We start from the raw sequence: 14706 nt of genomic DNA, 5'->3' as shown, positions 1-14706 counted from the left end.
TCTCACAATCATTGTGCTTTCCCTGCCCCTGGGTGCACAGCTGCTGTCTCTGTACCATGTGGTTCCTGCCAAGGGATGAGGGAGAGGGGATGTTGGAGAGTCAAGACGGTCTTTACTCCTTTCTCCGGTGTGTCTTTCCTTGATATGATGTGTTAAAACCAGGCACTGTGATCGTTCATCTGATTTTTGGTTCTTATGAAGTTGCTTTCTTGTGTGGATAGCAGTTCCATTTGGTGTTCCTGCAGGGAAGCCATTGCTAGAGGATTCTTTTTTGGCCATGTTGTTCTGTCTCCAGGTCTCTCCTCCTTTCCTTATCCTTTGTCACAATTTCCCAGTGAATGACCCTGCAGTGCTGCCTCCCAGTGTTCAATCATTCATCAAATATTCATTAAATGCCTCCTGTGTGTGATGCTGTGTAGACACTAGGGGTGCAATGGTGAATTAAACAGACAAGGTTCCTATTCCCATAGAGCTTATAGCCAGGTTTTGCACATGAAATGTAATTGGAAAAAAATTTCATTGCATACAAAGAAACCCCACCCCCAACCCCAGATTACCTGCTAAATATACAGCTATTTAGTAATGTTAAAGGACTGTAGAGAAGGGACAATGATGTTTATTGCAGCGTTTTTGTAATAATAAAATAATTAATATAGTCAGACAGTGGAATACTATGCACCAATTAAAGTAATGACCTAGCATGATGTGTATCAGTGTGGATGCATTTCAAAAACACAGTTAAAATGCAAGAGCATATAAGCATAGTATTGTAGAGGACAAAGCATATTACCATGTTATAAATGCAGAAGAATACAGATACAGTATAATCCACTGCAAAAGCACAATATAATATAACATTGTGTAAAAGGACAATACTACATATTATCATGGACACATGCATATATAGTAAAAGTGAAAAGCCATTCAAGGGATGACCACATACCAATTTTAGGATAATGCTTATTACTCTCTGAGGTAGGAGGGAAGATTGAGGGTTTAAAAAATTCTTATTAAAGTAAAAAGATTTTGCAAATGTGACAACATTTAACCATTGTTAAGTCTGTTTGGTGCATGATTATTATTTTTGGTGCTTTTCTGTATATTTAAAATGTTTAACAATTAAAAAATTGAACAGATGAAGTGATCGTGCCCTGCCACTTTTCTGCTTCTGTGTGTGTACGTTTTTGTGTGCCTTGCCCTGGCATTCTCTATCACATTTTTGCTGTGATAGAACATGAATGTGAAAGAGAATCTTAAGAGATTCCTTTCAAGAAGCATTGCAGCCACAAGTATCTTATCTCTAAGGGAACCTGGGGGTGTGCAGATTAGCCTGGCTTCAGGGGCGTTGTTCACAGCTCAGCAGCAGAGGGTGCTGCTCCATAGCAGATGTGCGGTGGGGGTGGCCACACCAGGCGGCTCTCTTGGTGCAGGGCCAGTGCCTCCCAGGGAAGCACTGCTCTCCCCAGCTGCGGGAAAGAGGAATGTTTAAGTGCGTGCAGATTCCCTCCTGCTTGTAGGAAGGGGCACAGAATCCAGCCATTTGGAAGCACACGTCGTGTTTCTCTGACTATTCACAGCCTTGGCTGTTTCTGAGGCTAAGAATGCAAGAAACAGCACATGCCAAAGGCATCTTTGCTACTATGTCCATGAGCCTGCTGCTGACTTGTGGGGAGCTTTTCGTAATGTTTTATTTTAGATTGAAGAGGTTCATGTTCAGGTTTGTTACATGGGTATATTGCATCATGGTGGGGCTTGGCCTTCTAGTGTACAGATCACTGTGAGAATTTTGTTGTTGTTAAACTGACCAAGGAACCTTCCTTTTATTTTAGGTGGAAAAGGATTATTCATACCTGAAGGAGATATGTGATCACCAAGCCGAACAGCTGAGCAGAACCAGCCTAAAGCTGCAAGAAAAAGCATCAGAGAGTGATGCAGAGATCAAAGACATGAAAGAAACCATATTTGAATTGGAAGATCAGGTGGAACAGCACCGGGCTGTCAAGTTACACAATAATCAACTCATTAGTGAGCTAGAAAGTAAGTGGGTTCTGCCAGGCATGGTGGCTCACACCTATAATCCCAGCAATTTGGGAGGCTGGGGCAGGAGGATCACCTGAGGTCAGGAGTTTGAGACCCAGCCTGACCAACATGGTGAAACCCTGTCTCTACTAAAAATACAAAATTAGTCGGGCGTGGTGGTGGGCGCCTGTAATCCCAGCTACTCAGGAGGCTGAGGCAGGAGAATCGCTTGAACACAGGAGGTGGAGGTTGCAGTGAGCTGAGATTGCGCCACTGCAAAAGAAAGTAAATGAGGTCAAGCCCAGGAGAAATGTGGAATGGAGCTGAGTAGGACACTAAAGAAACCAGCAGAAGCGGGTGACTGGGGGGGTGGGTTTGACTGTATGTTGGCTGGGGTTTACGAAGTGTCTCATTTGAGTGTGCTGTAATCTGCTAGGAAGAAGGTCGCCTAAGAAACAATCATTAATCTCTAGTTTAAAAACTAGAGATTAAGAGATCAATGATTACAGCAGTTGAAAACTGGAATGACAGAAGAAAAGACTGTTGAACATGAGTCAGCAGTGTGTAGGTGACTGCGAAAAATAGAAATGCTTTTTTCATTTTGTTTTTTTAGAGGTCTCGCTCTATCACCCAGGCTGGAGTGCAGTGGTGCAGTTGTAGCTCACTGCAGCAATCAGAGCTCACTGCAGCCTCAAACTCCTGGGCTCAGGTGATCCTCCTGGCCTCTCAAAGCACTGGGATTATAGGTGTGAGCCACCGTACTCAGCTGCAAATGTGTTTTGGCTATGCTGGATGTGCTGTGTGTGAGCCATGCTACTGCTGCTGTCTCCAGGCAGCCTGATCAGCTTGAAGGCCACGTGTTAGGATACTTCAGCTGTGACTGTGAGAGTTCACAGGGACCCTTCCTAAGGATATTCTGCAGGGTAGGAGAAAGTTATTCAGAAGAAATTGCTTGCCAGTCATCAAGTACTGACACTGTGTTATCTCTTGTATCTGATAGAGATGGATGATAGTTGTCAGAGTGGGTGAACAATGTGTGCTCTTGGTCTAAGGGAGAAAACAGTTCCTGCATGTGTCCCATTGGTGGTAGGATATCAAGTAACTTCTAGATGTTTGCCACTTAGTTGCTGAAGAGACATCAGCATATGGCTTATTTATGAACTCATCGTTTGCTTTGAATTGGGAAAGAAATTTTTAAAAGAGATTAAACATTACCTTCTTTGTCCAAATAAGCCTTACCAAATTATCACATCTAATGTGTTTTCTTTGGTAACAAAAGATTTAATGCACAAAGCATTTAGTCACACCAGCCATTACTAAGAATAGCTTGGTCAGTTCCCTGAGAAGTTCCCTACCCCGTGCAGTCGATCCTCCTTGTTCACAGATTTCACATTTGTGAATTCACCTGCTTGATAAAACGTATTTTAACCCCAAAACCAATACACAGAGCACTTCCACAGTCATTTTCAGACATGCACAGAGAAGTGAAAAGGTTTTGTCATCCAGTGCTTATGTTCCCAACTCAGGTCAGACAGACACACTTGGCCTTCTCATACTGTACATGTGTCTTTTTTACAGCCTGCTTAATACCATGCTTTTAACATTTTTGTGCTTTTGTTTTTGGTGACTTTGCTGTTTAAAATGGCCCTGAATGCAGTGCTGCAGTGCTGTCCACTATCCCCAAGCACAGTGAGGTTGAGATGCACCTACAGAGAAAACAGGTGTATTAGGGAAGCTTCATGCAGATGCAAGCTCTTGTCCTGTTGCGCGTGAGTTCAGTGTTACTGAAACAACAGTACAGCGCATCAGGCCAAGTGCAGTGACCTCATCCCTGTAATCTCAGCACTTTGGGAGACTGAGGCAGGAGGATTGATTGAGTCCAGGAGTTCAAGACCAGCCTGGGCAACATAGTGAGACTCTGTCTTGACAAAAAAAAAAAAAAATTAAAAACTAGCCACGTGTGGTGGTGCATGTCTTTAGTCCCAGCTTCTCTGGAGGCTGAGGTGGGAGGATCCCTTGAGCCTGAAAGGCAGAGACTGCAGTGAACCAAGATTATGCCACTGCACTCCAGCCTAGGCAATAGAGCAAGACTGCATCTCTAAAAAATAAAAAAGAAAAACAAACAAAAAAACCCAATACAGTGCATCAGAGAAAGGGAGAAGAAGTTTGACAATATGTATATAAGGCTGCCCTGAGACATGCTAAAGTGATGTGCTAAAGCAGCCAAATTCATGGATTTGTGAGATGACAGCCAGTTTTAAAAAGCTGTGGGCAATATTGTTGTGTGGCTGAAAACCAAAGCAATGTTTGTTCACATCACCCAGGGTCAGGAAAATGTTAACCCCTTCTTGGCTAGTGCTGGTTGGCTCCCAAGTTTCAAAAGGCCGTAAGGTGTGAGAAAGGTTAACCTTGCAGGCAAGGCAGGTTCTGCAGATCAAGAGGCTGAAGAATTTAAAAATACTTGCTAAGTGTTATTCAGGAAGAGGAAAAAAGGAAAGAGTGGGTTTCCATGGTTGATGAGCCTGGCTTGTTTATAGAGACATTGGCAGATAAGTCTACATAATGCAAATGGCATTTTAGTTGATGAGAATGTTGTGACTAGAGGCTTGCAGGAACCTAACCTGTATTTTTCCTAGAGACAGTAGTTCAGTGTTTGCTGATTTGGTGTGCATGGCAACTCTCTGCAACTACCATGATTATTAGAATTGACTATGTATTTCAGACGTTGATTAGTTGGTTAGAGTGAGAGTTGACAGCACCTGCCCCATTTCTCCTTGAACATGACATGCACTAGAACTGCGGAACCTCAGCGTTCAGTGTCGGTGCCATCCAGGCTGTTCTCAGGATACAACTGAAAACCTGGACGCCATCATCATCAGTGTATCCTTCCAAACCCAGCACCATGATTGAGAAGAAAAGTCAAAGAAGACAAGTTCTGCTTTGTTTTGTTTTTGTTTTTGTGATATTTTGCTATTGAAAATAGGGTTGTATTGTCCTAAATCCTTAAAAGTCAGCACAGATACACTAAGAAAACCAGTGTTTAATTAATGTCCACAGCAAAATTCAGACACACCCCTGTGGTTATATCATCATATATCCAAGACTGACAATAATACAAGCCATCCTTTGAAAAACTTTTAAACTTTTTAAAAGGATATTGAGGTATTGTTAAGATATGTTTTTGCACAGAGACCTAGGAACACATAAATCCAGCCTAGACCAATCACTTCTTCCTATAAGATCCTGATGGGAAAGGAATGGACTGGAAAATAAAAGGAAGTTAGGGAGTGTTTTCTACTGTGCAGCATTGATTCCAGACACAAACTCTCAGTCCCACTAGAACTAGAACTGCTGGGGTAGGACCTGCCCACAGCATCTTTTTAGCCTACTCTGGTGATTCTGATTTGCATCCTTCATAGAAAACTAATGCTCTAGGTTAGAGCATGAGGACCTATTGAGGAATTTCAGCTCGGTGACTGACACCATCAGATTTAAATTTGAATGACTCTGATAGCCATATGGAAAGAATTGGAGGCAAGGAGAACAAGGGGCTGCAGGTGTCCTTAAGTAGGGAGAGGCAGGCAAGCCACCTGGGGAAGATGTTAAATGCACACATCCCCAGGTTGTGTCTGTCCTTGGAGATTCTGCCTCCAGGTGTCTGGGGTGTGGGACTAGAACATCGGTGCTTTTGAAAAGCTTCACCAGTGATTCAGAGGCTTAACTGTGGTTGAGACCCACGACTCTAGAAAGTGCTTTACAAATCACAGGAGGAATAAGCATTCATTTGCTCTGTTATGTGAAAGCCTCTATCTCACAGCAATAAAGGACACTTAGGATGATCGTGTGTGAGTGCGAGGGAGGCCAGACTCAGTGTGCAAGTGTGCGTGGCCATGGAGGCCTCTTCCCGTAGTGCTGCTATTTGGTTGTGCATTCTGTCTGCTGAGACAGTAACCTCAATACACATCACATATTTTCCAGATCATCCTGTTCTCTATCTCAGAGGAGGCTCTTGTGTCCATTCCCTGGTTTACAGGGTAAATTGAAATTGCTAAAAGTTGCATTTAGAGTAGAATGGATGGATTTAGATGCCTGTTGTGGCATCTGGAGCTGACCGTTTCTTTGCTACCTAGCTTATCTTCTCTTGAGTCTCACAGCTTTTCCAAGCCCTGTCTGAATTATTTATTTCTAGGTAATGTGATCAAGCTGGAGGAACAGAAGTCAGACCTGGAGAGGCAGCTAAAGACTCTGACCAAGCAGATGAAGGTGAGATGTGGGTGGGAGCCTTCACCACCATCTTCCTATAAATTATCCCTTCCGAGGTGTGGATCACTCTCTCTATCCTGCTTTCTCTTGGAACATTTCCACGGCATGGTGGGCCCTGGAACTGTAAATTCTTGTTGGCAGGAAGTAAAATCAAAGCAGTCATTTGGTGTCAGGATGGAGACCTCTCATAACCTGAAGGTGTAATTCCACCAGTGCCTTTTCCTAGCAGTGAGCCACCGTGAAAGCAGGGCCTCACCAGACACTGCTGGCATTTTTTTCTTGGTGACCAACACGGGGACTCTGGGGTCCCTGCCCAGGCACCGGCCCTGGCAGGCATCTGACATAGGGATGGGCTCTGGCGTTTTTAGGAGGAGACCGAGGAATGGAGGCGGTTCCAGGCGGATCTGCAGACCGCAGTGGTGGTGGCCAATGACATCAAGTGTGAGGCCCAGCAGGAGCTGCGCACTGTGAAGAGGAAACTGCTGGAGGAGGAGGAGAAGAATGCCCGGTTGCAGAAGGAGCTGGGGGATGTGCAGGGCCACGGCAGGGTGGTCACCAGCAGAGCTGCCCCTCCGTGAGTCTGGTGGGCACCAGGGCCATGCTTGCTTCTCAGTCACTATGTATGGGGCTCCCTGGTGGGGATTGGACTCTTCATGTCTGTGCCAGGCTCTGCTATTTCCTTTCTGAGATCACCCTGAATTACTAGCACCACCTTACCACTAGGAACATTCTGTACAGTACCCAGTCCCTGCCATGCTGCAGCATGAGAGGCTGCTAAACTTCTCACTTACATATGAAGGGCCAGTTCTAGCCAAGTATCCTGCTAGGCTTAAAGAATAGAAGTCCTGTCTAGAATGCTCCTTGAATCTTAGTATTTATTAATGCAGGGGAGTGCACACTAATAAATACAAATCCACCACCTTGCACAGGTCACTCCCATGCAGTGGGAGAAGCTGGAATCACTCCCGAGGGGAGGAGCCACCAGAAAAGGACACGTTTCTCCGGGCCCAAGGATGTGCCTGCTTATTGAGAACACCCATGAGCTACATCAAAAGGCCTTGACATAACCTACTTTATTAAAAAAGGGTGAGAGTGGAAAACATGCATTTGGCTGATGTGTGACATTCCCTTCTGCTCTTGATGGGGAGAAGCACACAGTGTATCAGCCCAGGGAGCTCTACTAACAGTGACATTTAAGAGGAAGGTATTCCCAAAGTGAATGCAATGTTAATTATTATCTGAAATTTAGATGGTTTACAGACAAATTTATAAATAGCATTTTTTGCTTTAGCTAATATTATATTTACCCAATGAGGAATCAGTGTCTTAATTTTGAGATTCTTGGATATTAGGAAATGATTTTGAATTTTTAGGTGTCTCTCAAATATCAAACATAGTCTTTTTAGATCATATTTCCTGGGTTTTGAATGTTGATCAGTTGGCCCTAGTATTTACATATTTCCAAGATCAGTGGCTAGCTCTTGAGCCTTTTGATTTGATGTTCGGTTATCATGAATTTCATGACACTGGAAAGAGATTTTTCAGAATTCAGCTGTGATTCTCCTGTCAATTCTGCTCCAAGTAATTCCTTATTTCTTTGTTTATAACTTTTACATAAAATGGCCTTTGGGGAAGGATGAAGATCAAATGTAGCTAGCTCCACAATTCACTGTTGAAAAATTAATATCAAGATCATTATTTTATTTAGTTATTTATTTTTAGAGATGGGGTCTCACTATGTTGCCTAGGCTGGACTTGAACTGCTGAGCCCAGGAGATTCTTCTGCCTCAGCCTCCTCACTAACTAGAACTACACATGCGCCAGACAAGGTCATTACTTTATAGACAGAGCTCTACCCTCTGGACACCAAAGGATGTGAATTTTAAGTGGAGGTAGAGGGAGAATAGGAAAACTAGATTTCACAGTGTTCCCTACTGAAACAGTAGTGAGGCCGTTCTGGGTGGCCTCTGTGTCTGCTTTTGTTTGTTTGCCTCTGTCTTGCTTCCCTATTGTCTGTCATTGGAAGAAAATCTGAGTCAGAACTTGTGTTGCTTCACATGGACGTTATTTTAATGATAAATAGTAAAAGACAAGTCCTGAGTTTCTATGGTGGCCCCGAATAGGTTCTTGTATGAGATACTGTGTTTCTTACGGATATTCTGAGACACAGGCCAGGTTCTTGTATGAGATGCCATGTTTCTTACATATATTCTGAGACACAGGCCAGACTGTGCAGTGTGAACCCTGATATTCTAGGAAATCTCCGCATACGTCCTGGCAGTTTAGGACTCCCTGTGCTGCATCCTGCATCTTCAATCTTAACGTCACCTTTTTTTTAAGCACAGAATGTTTCTTTTTTGATTTTCCAGTGATTTGCAAACCTACCTCCCAATCGAACAGTTTAATCCCTTATCAAAAAACATTTCAAAATTTTAGAATGGACACCAATGAGAACATGTCACGGTACTGAAATCAGGCATCAGAACGTTTCTGTCTGTCAACGCATTTGGCAGGAAGTCAGACAAGTGCTGATGATGCTGGTTTCTTGTCTGATTTTGCACTTCTCTGGCAAGCTGCCCCCTCTAAAGAGTTGACTATATGGCAGTTAGTCGCTGATGGTTCAGCCACTTCCAGCACCTACCCCATGAGCAAGACTTGAAACCAACTGACACCCTCAAAGCTCCGGAAGCCACCTAGTGTTTCCATCTTGGCTGAAGGAGTTCTTAATTGAAACTCAATTTGACTTTGACAGTCATCTAGTGAGAACTCAAAAGTCATTCTTGGTTCAGCCACAGCCAAAGAACTTGCAGAGCATTCTCTGACGAGGTCCTCAAGGACGGCTGAGAGAAGGTAAGATCACCCAAAAAGCACCTGGATCCCGACATGAGATTACCTGGTTCTTAAGCTCTGTTTGTGTCCATGGGCACTCACAGGGTTGGTTGCAGCCAGGCTGATAAGCACGAGATGAAGCACCCGGGCAGAAATGCAAACCAGCATTCATTGCTGGAACTCAGTAACTAAACAGTGGGATATTATCTAACTCATCCATGTAACAGGACTGAAGTCCTATTACACTTTCACATATATTTTTATTTCAGAGTCAGAATAACTGATGTTAAGGTATGTGGGGAAGGAAGGCGGTAGCCTCATCTTTGCAGTCAACCAGCAATATCTCATTCCCAGTGTCAGGTTTGCAGCCAACCGGTAACATCTCATTCTCAGCCCTGCATCTTGCCTCTGTTAAAAGAGGTGGGAAGAGGGGGTCGTTTTTGAGGTCTTTTTAAGCTCTGCTGTTCTCTGGACTGGTTGGTTAGCTGACCTTTCCCTGGTGGGAGAGTAAGAAACTCCAGTGCCAGCCTTAGAGTTATTCTGGTGCAATACTTTGAACCTCTTTGACACAGTGGCTTCTCCATATCTTAGTTGTGGCTTGTGAGCCTGCTCTTTCTCTTCCAGAAATGTGAACAAGCCATTGTGTTTTTAGGGACCTAAAACTGATCTGTTTCATTGGACACATATAATGTAATAGATGAAAATATAATAACTTTTTCAGCTCTGGCTCCTCCCAGTTTTGAAAACTACCAATTGAGAAAAAGGCTTTGAAATGAAAACTCTCACTGAAATGAACCCATCACATCTTTTTCCTGATAAGTTGAGTCCTGGGGCCTGGCAAAATCAGAAAAAACACAGGCAGCTCAATGTAATGATATATTGTGCCACATACAAGCTTTCTAATGAAAGACATGGTTCATGAGCAGCGCATGGCACAGGCTTCTCAAGCAGCATCAGGGAAAGACCTCTGTGTTTGTGGCATCTGTTTCTCTTGTTCTGAAACAGCAAATGCCATTACTTTTAGGGTGACTTATTCTTACTGTGTTTGTCATATAACACCAATAAACATCCATGGAAAAAATCTTTAAAAGAGATAATTAAACACACTTAACATCTGTGCCTAATTAATGCTCTTGGTTTCTAAATAGAATGTCTGTGATTCGAATGTGTTTTGTTTTGCCTGCACCACAAGTTCTTGCATTGTCTCCTCTTGGAGGTGAGCAGTGTGGCAGCGCAGCACGTGCAGACTCCACTGGAATTGGCTTAACTCCATGTGTGCACATCCGTGTCAGCCCAAGTGTCACTGTGTGTGCCTGTGCTGCCTTCTGTGTTGCTCTGATGGCTGTAATGGGTCACAGCCGCTCAGCATGTGTTCTCCAGCTACCATGGAGAGGGGTGGGGCGGAAGTTGGAGGTATAGATTCTTTAAGGTCCATTTTCCAGCTGTCTTGCCACAGATGCTCTGATACTGAGCCCCTCTCCCAGGTGGAGGGGGGCTGTTCTCCTGAGGATTCTTTAGCAGTTTCTGAACAGACCTCACCTTAGCACCCATGACGGCATGATGGACAGGGGTCTCCAGCATTTAATTTGGCCTTTGATGCAGAACCTGGTCCTCTCAGTGGCTCTTATTCCAGCCAGCATTATCTGTTCACTCACCTAGTACTCTTTTTTCATAGTTTAAATGTACATTTATGACATTAGACACACAGTTTATAATTCTAAAGAGCTGTGTCTGCCTCCATGTTCTCTGACCCCCGATTTTACAGATTTCAACAATGTGGACATAAGCTTCTCTTAGGCCTTCAGGATTTTTAGGTTGCAGTTATAAAAGCAAGAAGGTTTTTTGGCCTTGACAGTAGAGAGAAGCATGAGCCTCTGTAAATTCTGGAGGGGCCTGTGGTGTTCATCCTGGACATCTCTGCTTCACCACACAGTTCTTTGCTGGAGAAGTTCTGGTGGAAAGAGCCTAGTACAGGCATTTGCAGTCTGGCTTTTTTTTTTTTTTTTTTTTTTATGTCTGAAAAGCTTTGGCTTCCAAAAAATTGGAACAGTAGGAATTAAAATCTGTTGGCCTATCCTGGAGATTAGCTTTTCCCTGTGGGACAGTGTAAGCTGGAAATTCTTGCGTTTGTGAACTAAGACTGTATTGCCTTAGGTAACTCCTTTACAGCCTCTCCCTCCCATTTCTATTTTCACAGCTCCCTGGGCTCTGTCAGATAGCAGAGCATTTGGTGGAAGAAAGACAGCCCAGCTCTTGCCATGATTGGGAGCCGCAGCCATCTCTAGATGAAAGGGGGAATGTGTAGAGGAGAAATTGCCTCTTTATAAAGAGCCCAGTTGTCTCCTTGTGACATTCTCTCTTTCTCAGAGTCATTGCCGTCAAGTTTCTGCTTTTTGTCCACATTTTGGGATCAGCTCACTGCATGATCAAAGATGATGTTTCCCTCTTTTTACTTTTCCTCAGAAGATTGAGCCATCTTTTATTTGGAGAATAAAATGAAGTTGTTCTGAAAAAAACAAAGTACAAGTCTTATGAAAAGCTATTTGCAGCTGGAGTACTGAAAGGGTGCAGTGGCAGAGCAGATGCAGAGCTGGGTATGGTGCAGGCCCGAGTTCTTTTGTTTTTGTGTGTGTGTGTGTGTTTTTTTCTTTTTTTTTTTTTTTGAGACAGAGTTTCACTCTTGTTGCCCAGGCTGGAGTGCAATGATGCGATCTCAGCTCACTGCAACCTCTGCCTCCTGGGTTCAAGTGATTCTCTTGCCTCAGCCTTCCAAGTAGCTGGAATTACAGGCGCCTGCCACCGCGCCCAGCTAATTTTTGTATTGTTAGTAGAGATGGGGTTTCATCATGTTGGCCAGGCTGGTCTCGAACCCCTGACCTCAGGTGATCCCCACCTCAGCTTCCCAAAGTGCTGGGATTACAGACATGAGCCACCGCGCCCAGACCCTAAGGCTCAAGTTCTACTTTTTAGTGTTCATTTCTCTGCTTCCTTTTGATTGTGGTGTCTGATCATCTTGGAATTCACATTACTCAAGGCAAAATAGAAAGCCATCTGCGTGATGTCATATTCCGAAGAAGTCAGAAGGTTCGGCGAGTTGGAGCTTTACTCTTGTTGCCCTGGCTAGAGTGCAGTGGTGTGATCTTGGCTCATTGCAAGCTCCGCTTCCTGGGTTTAAGCTATTCTCCTGCCCTGGCCTCCCAAGTAGCTGGGATTACAGGCATGTGCTGTCATGCCCGGCTAATTTTGTATTTTTAGTAGAGACGCAGTTTCACCATGTTGGTCAGGCTGGTCTCGAACTCCTGACCTCGAGTGATCTGGCCGCCTTGGCCTCCCAAAGTGCTGGGATTACAGGCTTGAGACCCCATGCCCAGCCCCTTCTGTGGGGTCTTGATTGAGCCCCTTCACTCGGAGTCTGACTTCATTACCTCGTCTGAAACAAGGTGCCTCCAAGCTTTGGGTTGATTTCCAGAATCTTGCTGGGTTAAACATAAATAGAAGTTTGCTCATAAAGGATGTTATTAAGCCAGATAGGTAAGCACGGTGACAATGGCAATAGAAATCTAATGGAAAACAATTGAATGACAACTGCATCAAAGTTTCATGGATGAAACTCACCCCAGGAACTTAGTGTTCAAATCAGAGTGATACACAGTTCAAAATGTGATTTTAAACTTCTGGAAATATGTGTGTTTGTGAAGATCGAAATCCAATTCAGCAACCTCCATCAGGCAGAAACCTCCTGCAATTCTCACGTGAGGAACTGGTTCACAGTGTACACAGCATGGAGCCATTAGTGACATTATCCAAAGGATGAGACAAGACAAGAGTTACTGTCTAATAAAAGAAAAATTAGGAACAGGAATGCTCTTTAAACTCAGGAAGATCTTTTGGGTTGTCAAACAGGACAGCACAGAATCACTAGAAAAATTGTCGTGAGAAGAGACATTGAGGTCTTCTCTGTAAAAATAACTTAGATACTTGTGAATAGGACTGAAATTTATATTTTGGGAGCTCTTTACCTCAGATTCAGAGTTCTTAGGATTATTTAAAATTCATTTGCTGGGTGTTTTCAAATATAAACAATAAGAAAACTGCAACTTCAACTTAAAAGTCACCGCTGTATTTGCATCCCATATTTTGACCTGTCATTAGGTACTGTTGAATGTTTTTATCTGTAAGCGTTTATGAAGTGCAAAATAAACATGTTATTATATAGAAGCGTCTGCTGCTTAGTTTTAATCACCAGCTACGTTTCTGCAGGGCCTTTATGTCGTTTTGTTCTACATTTTTTTCTGAATACAGTTTCAGAACTTCAGAGTCACATCAAGTAACTAGAATTTGAGGTAGAAAAAAGCTGGACTGTAAGTTGTAAATAGGAGGTTGCCATGGAATATGAACAATTTCATTAGCAGAACAAAAGGGCATGGAGTAAAAATGCTAATTTTGCATAAATTTTTAAAACTAGGGTCTCAGAAAATATAGTATGGACTTAAAGTCTAGATGCGTTTTGTTGACATTTAAATATGAATAGATTGATGATTGAATGTATTGGAGTTTTTCTTAATTATGAAGTATTATTTAGGTATACTAATAACAAAATGGAGACGTGTGAAGAAAAATATTACTCTTTCTTCTCCCTCAGTACCACCTGCGAGGAAACCAGTGTTAATAGCATGTACATTTTTCTTTACTCATGAATATGTATAGGGTTCATTTTTATATTTTTAATAAAAATTGGATTATATTCTATTCAGTACTCTGCACCTTTACTTTTTATTTTATTATATCATAGGCATCCTTCCAGATCAATACATAGAAATCTAGCTTATTTTAAGAGCAACATGACCTTCCATAGGAAGGACATGTCCTGGAATATTAAAATATTGTCTTACTAATGCACAACAAGGTTATAATTTTTTCTTTATGAGTAATGCTATGATAGCAGTCCTTATTCATATAGTCCTATGTAGTTGTGGTTTTAGTTTTATAGAATGGGTTTTTCAAAATACTATTGTTGCTCTAAAGTATATGCACATTTTTATTTTAATAGATGTCTCCAGTTACTCACCTGAGTGCTGTGACATTTCACTCTTGAACATGCCCATCTCTATACAGCCTGAGCAGTAGTGGAGAGCTTTGATCTTATTTTTGCCAATAGGATAATCAAAAAATACTATCTTATTAGCACTTTAATTTGCATTTTGCTGAGCTTTTTTTTTTTTTTTTTTAAAGACAGGGCCTCACTCTGTCACCTAGGCTGGAGTGCAGTGGTACAACCATGGCTCACTGCAGCCTCAACCTCCTGGACTTGAGCAGTCCTCCCACCCCAGCCTCCTGAGTAGCTGGGACTACAGGGACACACCACCATGTCCAGCTAATTTTTTTTTTTTTTTTTGTAGACACAAGGTCTCACTATGTTGCCCAGAGAGACTGGTATCGAACTCCTGGGCTCAAGTGATCCTCCCAATTCAACCTCCCAAAGTGCAGGGATTACAGCCATGAGCCACCATGCCCAGCCCTTTCTAAGCACGTCTTTGTATATACAGTTTACTAACCACTGCATTTTCTCTTCCAAGAATTACTAGTTTTGCAACT

At 42.9% G+C, this 14706-nt stretch overlaps 1 protein-coding gene across 22 annotated transcripts in view; it reads left to right on the top strand.

Annotated features, from left to right (window-relative positions):
* Positions 1 to 14706, top strand: part of SPECC1 (sperm antigen with calponin homology and coiled-coil domains 1) — a 304891-nt gene that overhangs the window by 202502 nt on the left and 87683 nt on the right. For 12 of the 22 annotated variants that reach the window (XM_055243198.2, XM_063617724.1, XM_063617723.1 and 9 more), the window contains 3 exons: positions 1830 to 2037; positions 6209 to 6282; positions 6651 to 6856. In XM_055243198.2, coding sequence (XP_055099173.1) covers positions 1830 to 2037; positions 6209 to 6282; positions 6651 to 6856 — 488 coding nt within the window. Of the gene's footprint in view, positions 1 to 1829; positions 2038 to 6208; positions 6283 to 6650; positions 6866 to 7211; positions 7322 to 11308; positions 13330 to 14706 lie in introns of those variants that run through there. The other 10 variants (XM_063617734.1, XM_063617735.1, XM_055243202.2 and 7 more) reach the window with 3 other exon arrangements.

The sequence above is a fragment of the Symphalangus syndactylus genome, chromosome 14 (assembly GCF_028878055.3).
Source record: "Symphalangus syndactylus isolate Jambi chromosome 14, NHGRI_mSymSyn1-v2.1_pri, whole genome shotgun sequence".
Lineage (NCBI taxonomy): Eukaryota > Metazoa > Chordata > Mammalia > Primates > Hylobatidae > Symphalangus > Symphalangus syndactylus.
This window is presented reverse-complemented; position numbering and strand designations above follow the sequence as displayed.